The 13,998-nt window shown below is 39.0% G+C and overlaps 1 protein-coding gene across 9 annotated transcripts in view; it reads left to right on the top strand.

Annotated features, from left to right (window-relative positions):
* Positions 1-13,998, top strand: part of SPHKAP (SPHK1 interactor, AKAP domain containing) — a 65,499-nt gene that overhangs the window by 36,858 nt on the left and 14,643 nt on the right. For all 9 annotated transcript variants that reach the window (XR_014957379.1, XM_021553676.3, XM_077785647.2 and 6 more), the window contains 3 exons: positions 8,139-8,198; positions 11,117-11,251; positions 13,630-13,885. Coding sequence is in view for 8 of the 9 variants with exons in the window: in XM_021553676.3 (XP_021409351.1) it covers positions 8,139-8,198; positions 11,117-11,251; positions 13,630-13,885 (451 nt within the window). In the remaining variant the exon portion in view is untranslated. The remainder of the gene's footprint in view (positions 1-8,138; positions 8,199-11,116; positions 11,252-13,629; positions 13,886-13,998) is intronic.

Here is a 13,998-nt window from a genome sequence, read left to right as displayed (position 1 = left end):
GCAGGCGGATCAATCTCACAGTCATGCTGTGGAGTATTTTCACTTGACATCTCTGTTTAGCAAAATCATTTGCATTTTTTAATTAGGCTTAGCCACACTGACTTCCTCATCTTTCTCAAGTACTGAAAAATCCTGTAGAGCACCACAGAACAGTTTGCTGTGCACAGATAAGCAGAATGGATTTAAGTACTTATAACGCTTTAATCTCGTTTTGTGCTTCTACGTGTCGTACAAATGTCTTTGAGAAAAGTAATTGATTTTTATAGTAGTTTAGAGCAATGCTGTACCAAATAAAAGTATCTAGGTGTGTTCAAGAAAACATTAAGCAAATACTTAACTGTGCCAGAAATCTGAGCATTCATTTAGTAATGTACCATCAATGTTCTCTTTTCTGTAAATTAAACATCATCATTTCCTTCGCTTCAGTTGCTTATAGGATTAAAGAATTCATCTGTTTAGCTTTGTAGACTGCAGGCAGTTGTATTTCTTGGCTTACCAAAACTAGCATGGGCAGTGACTGCCAAGACAATCAGAGTTTGGGGCTAGAGGGAGTCAGTCTTTCACCTTGGTATCATTAAATAGCTTAGTTTTAGAAACCATTCTTTGGTGCATTTGGGACAGTTCTTAGCCAGTGATGGTTTCAGTCATTTTAAGCAAAACCTTTTGGGACTGAACTCTGTTTCTGCTGAGTTATTTAGCAGAGTCTGGCCTATAATTAACCGCAACAATTAAAACTTCGTTGCATCATTGCATTTTGGCAATTTAAAGCTTCAACCATTTCTATGAATTTTTTCCCTGGAAGTGTCTAAAATTCAAAGGTACCATTTTATGAACTTTTGTCTTTTTCTTTCTGGAGCAGCCTGGTCACTGATGCATTGTTGCAGACTGTGCTTGTATTTCAGTAACAGGCCCACCTGGCTGAGCTGGAGTTCAGAGGAGGCAGGAAAAGGATAAAGGTGTAGGACTGGCTCCTGAGCAACTCACAAACTGATTTTAGGTTATTATTCTGCTCATGAACAGATTCTCATTTAAAATAACACATCCTGCAATAGTCTGATGGAACCATAATTTTTCCATACCAACAATTTAAAATACAGGAAATGGAAAAAGTCAAGCTTAACTTGAACAAAGCTAAATTATTATATCAATTATGGTTTATTGGTTTATATTTATCTTGTTTTATTTGGACTGGCCTTGAAATCAGATCTGTTAACTGTCACAGTTATATTATCTAGACCCCTGAGATTCTATTTAACATGTAAATGGATACAGAAAGAAAGAAAATAAATAAGCATAATAAGACCTAGCAAAAAAAAAAATCAAGAAGATTAATGCAAGCATATAAGGTTTTACAGAAATGTACATTAACTCTTTAATCTTGCACAAGCAGTAATACTTTCTATTAGTTCTGCAGTAAAAACTCTTTTTGATGCCAGTCTATGAATAAAAGTGGTGACAGAAAAATAAACTAACTTTTTAACGGTAATGAGAGACAAGAAATATCTGGCTATTGCTCCTGGCCTTGATAGGTGCAAAGTCATTTCTGTGAAGGAAGTTTTATCCTCAACCTGGGCATATTCACTGGGGCAGTCACAGTGTGGTTGATAACAAAATTCCCATCAAATGCAGTGAATTTGCCCAAGAACCCACATGTCTGAAGATGCAATGGAGGGAGACTTCCCAAAGCCTGAGTCACAGGGAAAACCTGACAGCAGCTTTTCAGCACATGAATCAGAACTATATTGTAGCATTTACACTGAGAGTTGGAGCCATAGAGGCCTTGAGTATCAGTTATGAAAGTTTTCTTTTAGTAAATAATTGTGGTGAAGTGACCAAAGCCACAAGCTTCCAAAAAAAGTTTGCAATCAGCCTCCTTTCACACAAGTCTTAGCAGGTCTTTCAAACTATTTTTCTGTTTCCTTGTGAGCTAATGGATGATCTTATATGACATTTTAGAATATTTATTTCAAAACCATCATTTCACAGCTATTTGGTTTTTTATCTTTCTTTAAAAAAAAGGGTACTTGAAACTCTATTGTGATTACAAGATTTAAGAAATTGCAATTTTAAAGAACAGAGAGGTCAATGATTTGGGGACCTTACAGACAGTATACTAGATATATATACACACACATTTATATCTATATATCACTAGAAATCCAAGAGGTTTTATTTAGCCATCATACTAGTATAAATAAGACAAGTGAAAATAAATGCAGTTATATTTGTGAGCTTTGCAGATCAGCATTTTGCTAACCATCAAAACAAATGCTCCTGTCACACAAACTGGCTGTATGGATACAATCTGCTGGAAAAGGCATTTTATGCCATCCTAATATAAGTCAAAAATATATGAGTGATTCTGGTCATTTTCAAAGAGACAAAACTCACAGCAAGTTTCTGGACAAAATTTGGCATATTGCCACTCCTTTGATATTTTCTGTGGGTTACAGCTTACTTTGGCTCACAAGTACAGGGTAAAACAATATTTTTTCCTCGGGCTTTCACTGACTTCAGCTCCTGAGGGAGCCCATCATGCAGCTGTATATTCTCTGAAATAGTCACCATTCCAATGAGCAATGCCTTGGAGCAGCTCTATTCTGTTATTGTGCTGTGGGGAAATTACAGTGATCTAATCTTTTTAAAGCCAGGAGACTCAGACTTAGGTCTAATAGAAGTTTAGAGCAACTGTATTGTTTTTCTACTTTGCAGAGATGAAATTAGGATGAGAATAGGTTCAGAATTCCAAATCTGCCTCCTATCACAGAGTTATTGCTATGAGCAGAAATTATTGTGGTCAAAGATTCCATTAAATCCTTAAAACAACTGTCGCAGCAATCACAACTGATGTAAAATTCAATCACCCTCTTCACAAACTGTATCTTCACAATCCTACATTTCAAAAGGGATAAAGTGTTTAGAATAATAGTGTATAAGAAACAGCACACACCCTGAGTATAACCAATACCTGCCCAAAATATGGAGGAGAAACAACATGGAAGTAAAATGCCAGGCCTTTAGGATTTCAAAGGATAATGCTAAATAATAATCAGAACATCAGTGCACTGGTGTAAGATGCATGCCACTCACCAGCAGCAAGGTGAGATGCAAAGAAGTACAGCAGGGTGCATGTTAATTTAAAAGTGACATTGGGACAGCTGCATACCTGGTCACCCAAACCAGGACAGAGAGGACACAGCTGGCTGTCCTGACATAGAGCTGCCTTCTGCTCCTGCCACTGCACTCTGGTCAGCAACAGATGGCAACGTTGAAAGGGAACAAAATCACTGCCGAGGGCAGGGGGAAGCTCTGACTGCAAGGGCAGCACAGTCTGACCCTGCCTGTCCTGCTGTGCAGCTGCAGATGCTGCTGCAGTTCTCTGCCTGGGGACTGCATTCCTACCATCACTTTAACTGTTTTTTTTTTTAACTTGGCACCCAGGAACTGCCTGCTCAGAACCACTTTCCCCTGAGATCTCTCCTGGGGCTATTTACCTTTTTCACTTCTGTTTGTAGGAAATTAGACATGAGTTTTATGGGCAGATAAAAGAGCAGTCCCAAACCAGTTGTTTCTTTTAAGTGCCTTATGAAGTGTCTGAATTGGCACCTAGCATGAGTTAACTCAGTGATGTGTCAGGAAAAGGATGGGTAAAGCAGAACAGCATAGACCTGGGAGATAAAAACTCTATAAGCTCATTTTCAAGACAAAGAACATGGATAATTCTACCCAGTTCTGGTGCAAATCCAAACATCTGCATAGACATTTAGCCTCTGCTGAGGTGTATGGTACCAAACCCAGGCTGATGGTGACACCTAGGCCAAAGCTGGGGATCAGATGGATGGAGGCAGTGGTGGAGTGACAGGGACAAAACAGTTTGTGTCACCTGCATGTAGTCCTGCTACCACTTTGATAGTCCGTTTAACTGTGTTCTCCTAAGCCAGCTATTGATGGATTAGAAACTAAGAAACTGTGCTTAGGAGTGTCCTTTACGTTACAAAGTCATAGGCTCAAATGTTAGAAAATGGCAGATTCACAGTGCTCTGATTCTACATATTTTTCCCCCTTTTTGCAGGCTTCCTGTTCACTGAATAGGCAGCAGTTCTGCGTTGCATAAATGTGGGCATATGAGGTAAAATTCAGGTTGCACAAGCCATCTGTAGAGAGTTCTCATTTTTGAGTCTTGTCTCTTCAGTTTATCTTTCTTTTAAAATAGATAGTGAAATTGGGAGGGTGGTATAGTGTAGATTTGATTTTATGGGGGGAAAAACACCTCAAGCAAGTGTTGACCATAGTCCTTCACAGCACAGAACACACAACTGCAGCTCACTTTCATAACCAGGTTTGCTATATCCTAAAGCCATTTGTCAGTGAGGAAAATATACTGTGTTTACATTACATCCTTAAATACTTTATAAAAAACAATTTATTAATACATAGTTCTTCTAAGAATTGAGCTGTCTACATAATTTCTACACCAACTCAAGAGCAGATTTCAGGACTTCACTCATCTACAGAATTTACCCTATGCATCTCCTACCAGTTATAAAAATTACCATGCAAAATACAGAAGAAAAAAAGAAAAAAAAGTTTCTCTATTTGCTTTTTATATGATCATGAAAAGTAAAGACTTCTTCAAGAGCTCAGCAAGTTAGTGATGATAACCTGACTGGAAATATCTTAGCAGAAATGCTTGGAGGGTTTGATAAGAGGAAGGTTGGGGGTCAGACCCAAATCTGTGCTATTGATGTACAAGAATCTGCATAGTGCAAAAGTTGCTATTCACAGTGTGCCTGCGCATTAAATGCTTTCAGGACATGTAACACCCTGCTTTGTTCTACATTTCAGTGCTGTAGTACATGTTCACCAAAAGAACAGCACTCCTCTCTTGAGCAAATGGGACTTCTAAACTTGGAAAAACTACTGAGCCAAAAGCAGATCCTGGCACCTACCCAGGAAGTTGTGGGTGTCTATCTCACTGTGGAAAGCCTGAATTTGGGTGGTGGGTTGTTTCTTCTTTGTATTATGCAACGCCATTTAAATTTTGTTGTTTTCTCCCTCCTAAATAAGTATTCCCTAAGGCAGAAAAAAAGGCAATATCTTGAAGTTTATGTATGGCTTCCAGACAGAAAATCAGTGTAAGTGGAAAGCAGACACACTTCGGAACTGAAAAGTTGTTTGTGGGAAGTCAAGTATGTGAAGAAATAAAGGAGTGGCTGGGAAAGGACTGACATTTAAAGATACTGTGATAAGGAGAAGGTTGGGTTACAGCTGAACTGAGCTGCAGCTGATACAAAGAAAAAAAAAATCAGAATTAAATTGAGGTTAACAAATCCTGACCTGACCTTGGCTCTTCCTTCATAGTTTATGCAGTGTTTCCATCCAAATTATTAATTGTTCTCTAGTGTTATTTTGCCTTGTTTTGATGGAGGTGTCCCTGATAATTACTAGAAGTTAATCAAGCAATGCAAGCTAATGAGAGCTTAAAACTTGTATTGTGTAAAAAGAAAACAGGGAGAGATTTTTCATAATAGATCATTTTTTCTTTGAGCACCACTGGTGAAGTACCTCCAACAAAAATATCCTCACAGTGAACTTCCTAGAAGGAAACAGTAGAGCAGAGCAGGCCAGGATGGAACTGTACAGGTAATTTGTGGTTACAGTACCTCCCCATCTCATCCTGCCTCCTGCTCACAGCAAAGGGAAAAAGTAAATGAGTTCATCAGTGTCTTTCACCACTGTGAAACTGTTTTTGTTTTAAAATTGCCTGTAATTAAAACTGCAAAATCCACAGAACAGGAAATGCTAAAAGACTGCTTTGGCAGTGTAATAAATCAATAGCAATGGAATTTGACAAGTGTATTTGGAAACTGGATTCAGCACTGCAGCAGGTTTTACAGTGCAAGTCCATTAGGTTCTGAAAATCAAGAAAGAAAGGAAAAGGAAGGAGGGAGGCGGGCAGGAAGGAAGGCAGGCAGGCAGGAAGGCAGGAAGGCAGGAAGGAAGGAACGAAGGAAGGAAGGAACGAAGGAAGGAAGGGAAGGACTTAAAGTACTAGCTATTCCTGCTTGTACTGAGGTTTCTTCTGTTGAGGCATTGGTGAGTTATGTGCCATGCACGCCTGAACCAGAGATGATTTTTTGGCAGCTTGGAGAGGGCCTGGCTTTAGGATGGCAGTCAGTGTCACTGGTAGCAGTGCCACAGTTCATCACAGCAAAGTCCTGAGCCATCATTCCACAGAGGCAGCAAAGGACAAACCAAGGTTTACAGAGAATCAGGTGTTTGGCTGAAGACACAAGTGCTCCTGTGCAGCTTTTTCACAGTCCTCCTCAGTACCAGCCCTGCCTTCAGCATGGGGTGACCCTGCTGGAGAGGAGCTGAACCCAGCCCCACAGCTTCCCACACTCCCACCCTGGTGCCAAGCTGATGGTTCCCTAAGCAAACACACCTCCATGCACCTGCACACTCATATCTCATACCTCATGCTGTTGTGGGCAAGTTCATGTGCAAATCAAGAGTGAAATTTGCTAATGCTTTTTGGTAACTACCTCTTGTTGATATGTGAAATGCCTACATGTGAAAACCCAGTAGAAAGTAGGAGAAGTGTTTGTCCAATCAACTGCAGCATGTTTAGGACATTACATAACCACCATACTATGTTGCTAGAGGATATTTTTACTATTTCGTAGCTTAGACATTTTTATAACTATTTCTTAAAAGTTCACCAGATAACAGTGGCATATCCTGATTGTTGTCATTATCAGACACAGAAGTATTTTCGCTAAAATTGTAAAAGGGCTGGAAAATATGTTTTTAAGTTCATGTAAAATTGACATTAAACTATTTAAAAGGGCAAAAAGCTTTCTTCTTCACTGGGTGGTTTTTGGTTTATAATGGGAGCACTGGCTGGATCTTTCCATCTGCTGTGCTGGCTGTTACTGCAGATGGTCATAATCTGTACATATGGCATGTGCATATATAAACTGAAATCAGGGCTGTCTTGGTGTAAAAGCAGGCACACAACAGGAGCTTCGGTGCTTAACACAACAGTGTTGGTGAAGGGGATAATTTAGAGTATTCTCATTTTCTATGGGATATTTACATGGAATTAGGGAAAGTATTTCCTCTTCACTGAAAAAGAAGCAAAAAACCCAAAATCACTCAGCTCTTTTATGTTAAATTTTGGATCTGCAATTTATTTGAAGTCAGGTGTTGGCTTCAGCTGCGCCCTGAATTTGTGTTAGATTTTGGGTTAAATGAGGACAACACCAAACTCTCATAAACTTCACAGTCAGCCTAGTTTTGGAGTCCCTGCTTCTAAATCAGAGTTGGAGGAGGGATTTTCTTATTAGAAAATGGCCTTCCAATAAGCATGCAATAAAAGAAAAGTCTTCAGAAATTAAATGGTCTTTAGATCTGAAGTTTCTGTTTAAGTTAATCTCACTACCATTAAATAGTCGCTGAAACTCACAATAATCAAAGAAGTGGCAAAAGCCCTTGTCATCAAAAGCAGAACTTTCTGGTGAAGCACTCACCAGGCAGTTAAACTTTTCTGCACCTGTGGTGCCCAGTTAGCAATGCTGAAAACTTCCTGTTGAATATTGCCTCATGAACCAAGTTTAAAAAAATATTTTCATAAAGTGTTAAACTTCTCACAGACATTCTGGAAAGTTAGGAGAAATACTAGGAGAAATACTCCAATACTTATATGGTGTGCAGAAAACTCTAAAAGCAACTCACAATTTCACTTACAAAACATTTAGCAACAAGTGCCTGAAAATAAGAAATCATTGGAAAAGACATGAAGAATTTATCAGGTATATGATCAAATGTATTTTTAACATTTCCTCTACCTTTACTGATATCCTCTACATTACAGTTTATTTGCAACATTTGCTCATTCATCAGACAAACCAATTGTCAGCACAGATAAAGTCATTACTCTTATTCCATTTTTCCTCCTTTCTTACCATCTATTCCCCTGTTCTCTTTACTAACCTTTCTACCTTTCTCATAGTAGGAAAAAGCTTCACAGATTCAGCTACAAGTCTAGAAAATGAAAATATAGTGACTTTTAAAGGGTTGCTGACTTTCTAATACAACTTTATAAAGTGCTTTTTCTTTTTTCTCTCTCATTACAGGTTTGTTTTGTGAATTTAGATGCCAACAGAGATGATTGCAGTGATGAGCAAGTGAAACAGGTAACTGCTTAGGTCTCAAAAACATGCACAATGGATTATTCAGGCCCACTAGGATTCTCCAGTAAAAAACCAGAATAAAACTCTATGAACTAATCAAAGACAACCCTAGATTTTTAAGCATTACAGAGAGCAATGCATAAGGAATCAGAAATTGTCTCAAAACTGGACTATGTTACATAGCATTTCTTATTCCTATCCCCGAAATTTGTAATGGATTGTTGCAGTCTGAATTCACAGCAGTTGTGTAAATTTCTTGCTTTTTTCAGAAAAATGAACACAGACATGTCATACATCCATTTTCTTCAAATTTGGCATAATAATACATAAAAGAGTTTCTGGTATCCTGCTCTGCCACCAGCTTCTGATTTCTTTCTCTATCCTACTGCCAAAAAGCCCCTGAAAATCTCCCCCTAATCTAGGTCTTGTTCAGCTGAGCTGTTTTACTCATTCAAACTCTACATAGGTAGGAGAGGTCTAGATAAACTCCACATAGGTTGAGGAGGGATCTAGATAAAACAGAACTAAATGTGTGTTTGATCTGTTTAACTGGAAGTTACAAGGGTAGGAAAAAAGAAGTTTTTAAAAAGCAGTAAAAAACCCTGGTTATTTTACAAGCACTAAGACAAGCTACATCATGATGTGATATTTAAGACACATACCATTCCAGAAAAAAAAAAAAACATTAAATCTGCAGAAGTGACATTTAAAAAAAAAAGGGGCCTGGTGTCACTTTTGTGCTTGCATCTTCCTTTATCAGTTTCTTTTATCATCCTGGCTCGGTGCCCACGTTTGACACACCAATACAGAAGCAATATGTAGTGAGTGAACACAGGTAGGATCTCCAGACAGTACCCAGGGAGTTTCTTGGTTAAACCATTTCAGTTCATTTGCTGGAAACACTTCTAGCTCACAGAACAACCAGTACTGGCACCTTGTTGCAAGTCATTTGTTAGCAGAAACAGTTTTTCTATGCTGTGTTCTGCATCCTGGAACTGTGAAGATTCTGTTGTCAAAAATAAATATGGCAACTTGCAGAAAAATGATTTTTCTATTGAATCAGTAAGGTAACTGTGCAGGACAGCCTGAGAGGTTTTGCTTTACTGAGGCCACAAAAGCACTGGTTGTTTTCTAAAATGTGGTGGTTTTATTGTTGTTTATGGTGTTTGTTGAAGAACAAAAGCTATAAGAGGAAACACCAAAAGTTTCTCCCTCAATCTTAGAACTAGACATCTGTTCTCAGTTTTCAGTGCAGGTAATAAAAATTCCCTGCTGGCACAGGTGCTGTGCATTATTTTCCAAGAGGAAACTCCCTCATCCCCATTTCAGTGTATAATAAGCAGGTTTTTTAAATTAGCATAGAGTGGCATGGAATTTTATGCAATACACTGGTGTGGTGAAAGCATTTCTTAAAATAATTTTGAAGATGTTAGCACAGCTGTTTTTCATATGAAATATATAACTAGCAGGTACTTTATTTACTAAAAGGTGCTGTTAGGATTTTGTGTTACTGATTTAACCTTGGAATGGGTTAAATTGGGGTGTTTTGTGTAAAATAATTATGCTTCCAGACTTCTTTTTTTTTTTTTTCCTGAAGAAAAGGTAAAGAAGTGAAGTAAAAGATATATAAAATGCCATAACTTCCTACCTAAGAAATCTGATAAAATGTGACAATTTAGGCAGTAGAAAAATAGAAATACTTCAGGAAGTGTTTGTGATAATAGAAAGGGTATAATTAAAAAAATAATGATGAGAACTTTTTTATGCTACAGTGAAACATCTAACTGAATTGAAGCACTGAATTCAATTATATCACATAAAAATACTTAGTCTCATCTGGAGATCAGTTCCCTGAAAAGTGAATAGTTTCCTAATATTGATTTATCTTTTCTAAGCCAGAAAGTTTTATATTTAATTCAAGTCAAGAAGAAATAGCAGTACTGCAAGCTTAATATTTTGAGGATGAAAAGGAAAGAAAATGAAGTATTGTTGCCTCGGTTAGTAACTAAAGCAGATGTCTGGGTGCCCAAATCTGCACTCCCTGAAGGGCTTTGCCACATGTTCTGCACTAACAGCTGGGCCATGGTGGTGCAGAAAATTGAGGTGGTATTTCCTCTGCTCCTGCTCTAAGGGGTCAGCCTTGCTTCTCTGTTCACAGAGCAAGGGCACCAAGACCCTTTGCAGAGAGAGCTGCACTCTCAGCATAGGTATTTGGCTTTTTGTTCTGGCCTTCTTACACAGAAGAGCACAAATGTCTCCTGCACGTGCTGGGGGACAGTACAGATCTGTACAGCACCACTGATGCTGTGACTGTTACTGCTTTTGCCTCTAACAAATACATAACCTATAGGGAGTGACTGTATCATTACAAATGGAAGGTCATGAAGGTACACAGTGTAAAAGAAAAGAAAAGCTTATTTCCAATAGTTTTGCTGTTCCATGTTTAGCATTGCACCAATTTGGTTGGCAATTTCCAGGCAACTGCCACTGGTTTCTTACTAGTCATATGCCTGGAGGAAAAGAAGATTTGCCCTGTTCTCATTACCATGTCTACTGAAGCTTTTGTGTTTCAGGCCATGAGAGAAACACTGTTTTCACAGTCTAAGGAACTCACATGTAACAGGAAGTATTTAGATGCACCAATCCAATCAAGCTGCTTAGCATGTGACAATGTGAGAGATGGCAGATTGTCCTGCTGGACACTTGAACAAAAGTTTATACTGTCATCATGTCTTGTCTGGTGTCTCAAAAGAAAGAATACACATTTTAATGCTACCAGTTCTATTCTTAATATACTTGAAGTAATGCTTTCAAGTGAGCTTTCTAAAAGGATGCCTTTAAGTGATATTTCATTTTAATGACTATAACTGTGCAACTCAGACTTTATCACCTGAGAGCAAAATGTCTGTTTCATACTACAGAAATTGATCAGCATCTCACCCAGTCTCCCTAAACTGATCAGTTCAATGAACGTACAGCCTCCGAAGGAAAATGAAATAGTACTGCTGAGTGGATTGACATCAGGAAACCTTCAGGCCGATTATGAGGTTCCCCAGGTAAGAGTCAAACTCAGCTTTAAGATCACATCATGCCTGTGAAAGATGGAATTTGGAAAATGGGAAAAAGGAACCTAAAAGCAAAGATGTGAGATCAATTTGAGATGAGTGGAAGTTGCAAACATGCAAACAAGAGCCTCTGTCAGGCAGATTTAAGTGTGTGGTGCATGGCAGGGGGACACACACCATCTACACAAAAAGCTAAGAGATGCTGCTATTCCCCCTGGATCCTGCAGATCTGGGTTGCAGCTGGTAATTCTTTAAGCCACATTAGCACTTGATCCTTCAGAGGAGTCAGGCACTGGTGGCAGAGATGATGACTGATTTGTAAGCCCTGATTTCAAGAGGAGCAGAAGGGCAGCAGAGAAGGAAAGAGGTAACACTTCTGTGCATTGAGCTGGGTCAGGGCATTGGCCTTTCCTGTGGTCTTGCCACTTTCCACTTTCATTCCCAATACATCTTCACCTCTCAACTTCATTAAAACTGCAGATTTACCCTGGAGTACAAAATTGTCTCGACCAATTTAAAACACAAACAGGTATTGCCAGGTTTATCTGCTGCAGATAAGAAAAGAAGGAAACTTTCACTGAAATCACCTTGTGTACAAAAGCCTTCCTGAAGGAGACTATGTGACAGCTGCATTGCAAAGATCACTGAATTTTATAGTTTACCAATAAGCTGGTCATTAAAGAGAGCAAGCACCTGGTTATTGAGCTTTCTTGCCACTCATGACTAATGGCTTAGTTTAGAAATGTTTAACAAATACAAGCACAAGGCTGTGGTGGGAGAGATGGAGTTCCAAACCCCACATCCCAAGATGTTGCAATGCACACAGGGGTGGTCTGAGACCCAAACAAGGTAACTGAAATACCCAAATCACCCCTGTCTCCACAGACACTGAGGCTGGCAGCCCTCCCATAGAGAATAGAGTCAAGAGACAAACAGGAACTAAATAAATTTCTGTCAAGTAAAGCTTTGCATTGGGACTGGATGAAATTTATTGGCCAAATATGCTACATCCATCCTATTGTTTAGCTTTCAGAGAAATTCATTTGTAAGGTGACTGGCAGAGTTTTTGTAAAAGGACTTTTATGCCACTCTCCCTCAAGCCATTTTCACAAGTACAACCCAAAAAATGGATTGGGGAAAAAGCGGGGGAATGTCTGATCTAAGGCTGCGTCTCTTTTTCATAACATTTTTCACAATACAGTGCATGCTCAAGCCTGATTCAATTTCATAGCAGCTATCTAATTTATCTTTTCTGTTTTAACACGCTAATTTATCTGGTTTTCTTTTCAGACACATTTTTTAGGTGGAAAAGGAGAGCAAGCTAATAAACATGTTAATCTAGCATAACACTCATCCCACTCTCTTTATTAGTAGATGATTGGTTTGCACTCACAGTCAAAGACAAAAGGTCCAGGATGGGGTCACCTTCCTATGTTATATATTGTGCAAATGCCCAGGAGGTCCAGGGCATCTTTTGCACAGCTTAAAACTTCTGCCTCAATCCAGTCCAAAGTTAGTACCACCTAAGCTGGCTCTTTCCTGGGAGCCTGAGTTCAAAGCACAACATCACAAGCAGCAAAACCTTGGCTTTGGTTCAGGATACATCCATAAAGCAAGCATGGTCCCATGCAGGGACACTGACTCAGCTCTGTTGTATTAATGTCCAACTGTTTTAATATCAGTAAAATGAGGATAACAAGAGTTCCTTCCTCTCAGTTTCTGTCCAATGTTCAACTTAATTGTGCAGCTTCTCTAGAGAAGGCAGTTTTATATAAAGGCTGAGGACATTGTGCACTGGATCCCCATTTCCAGTGGGAGGTTGTATTGGCCTGAAATAATGGGGCTTTGGACAAAGAGGGAGAGCAGCAAAGAAACAAACAAAATAAAACACCATTTAAAAATGGTCTGTTGGAACATCTAAAGGTGACCTGCTCTTCACAGTCTTATCAGCCAGTATTTACAGGGCTGTCTTCAAACAAGCATTGCAACAGAAATGACCCTGAAAAGGAATTGATGCCCACAAACAATTCTCTCCAGAGGAGTAATACTGGGTACTGTGAGGCCACTAATAACAGCATGTCAGATGACTAACATCAAATAATTCTCTGTCATTAAAACAACACGTTGATTGAAAACAAACAATCCCCTGTGATACAGCTGTGTTATTTACTAAAACACTTCTATAACAAAAGCTGTCAGTCCAAGAAATCTTTTTTTGGCATACGTGTAACTGCACACTGTTGCTAACATTGAAATGACAAAATGTATTGCATCTTTGCAACAGAACATTCCCGAGATATTTATATAGAGAGAAGCTTAAAATAAGTGTTATTTTTTAATTGAATAACTGAGATTCTTTTCCCCTGTAGTGTCCTTGGCTGGCAGATGTCTGCTTGGTTCAGTGTGCGAGGGGGGACAGGAGGAACAGCGCAAGCTGCATTATTTTTGAAATAAACAAGTTTCTGATTGGACTTGAGCTCGTTCAGGAGAGGCAGCTGCAGATAGAAACTCGTGTCCTAAAGCCTGAGGATGACACAAACTGCTCCGTGTCCTCAATAGAAGAAGATTTCCTCACGGCCTCTGAGCACCTCGAGGATGACAACGAGGCTGATGAATATAAAGCTGGTAAAAGCAGGGGGACTGAGCATAATTATGCTGTTGTTCATACTGCCAAACAGCTATAGCAATGCTCACAGAAATTGCACTTGATGTTAATTCATGCATATGTAATTTAGAAA

This window comes from Lonchura striata, chromosome 9, assembly GCF_050655825.1.
Source record: "Lonchura striata isolate lonStrDom1 chromosome 9, ASM5065582v1, whole genome shotgun sequence".
Taxonomy (NCBI): Eukaryota; Metazoa; Chordata; class Aves; order Passeriformes; family Estrildidae; genus Lonchura; species Lonchura striata.
The sequence above is the reverse complement of the archived record's forward strand: the minus strand, read 5'-3'. Positions and strand labels throughout refer to the sequence as shown.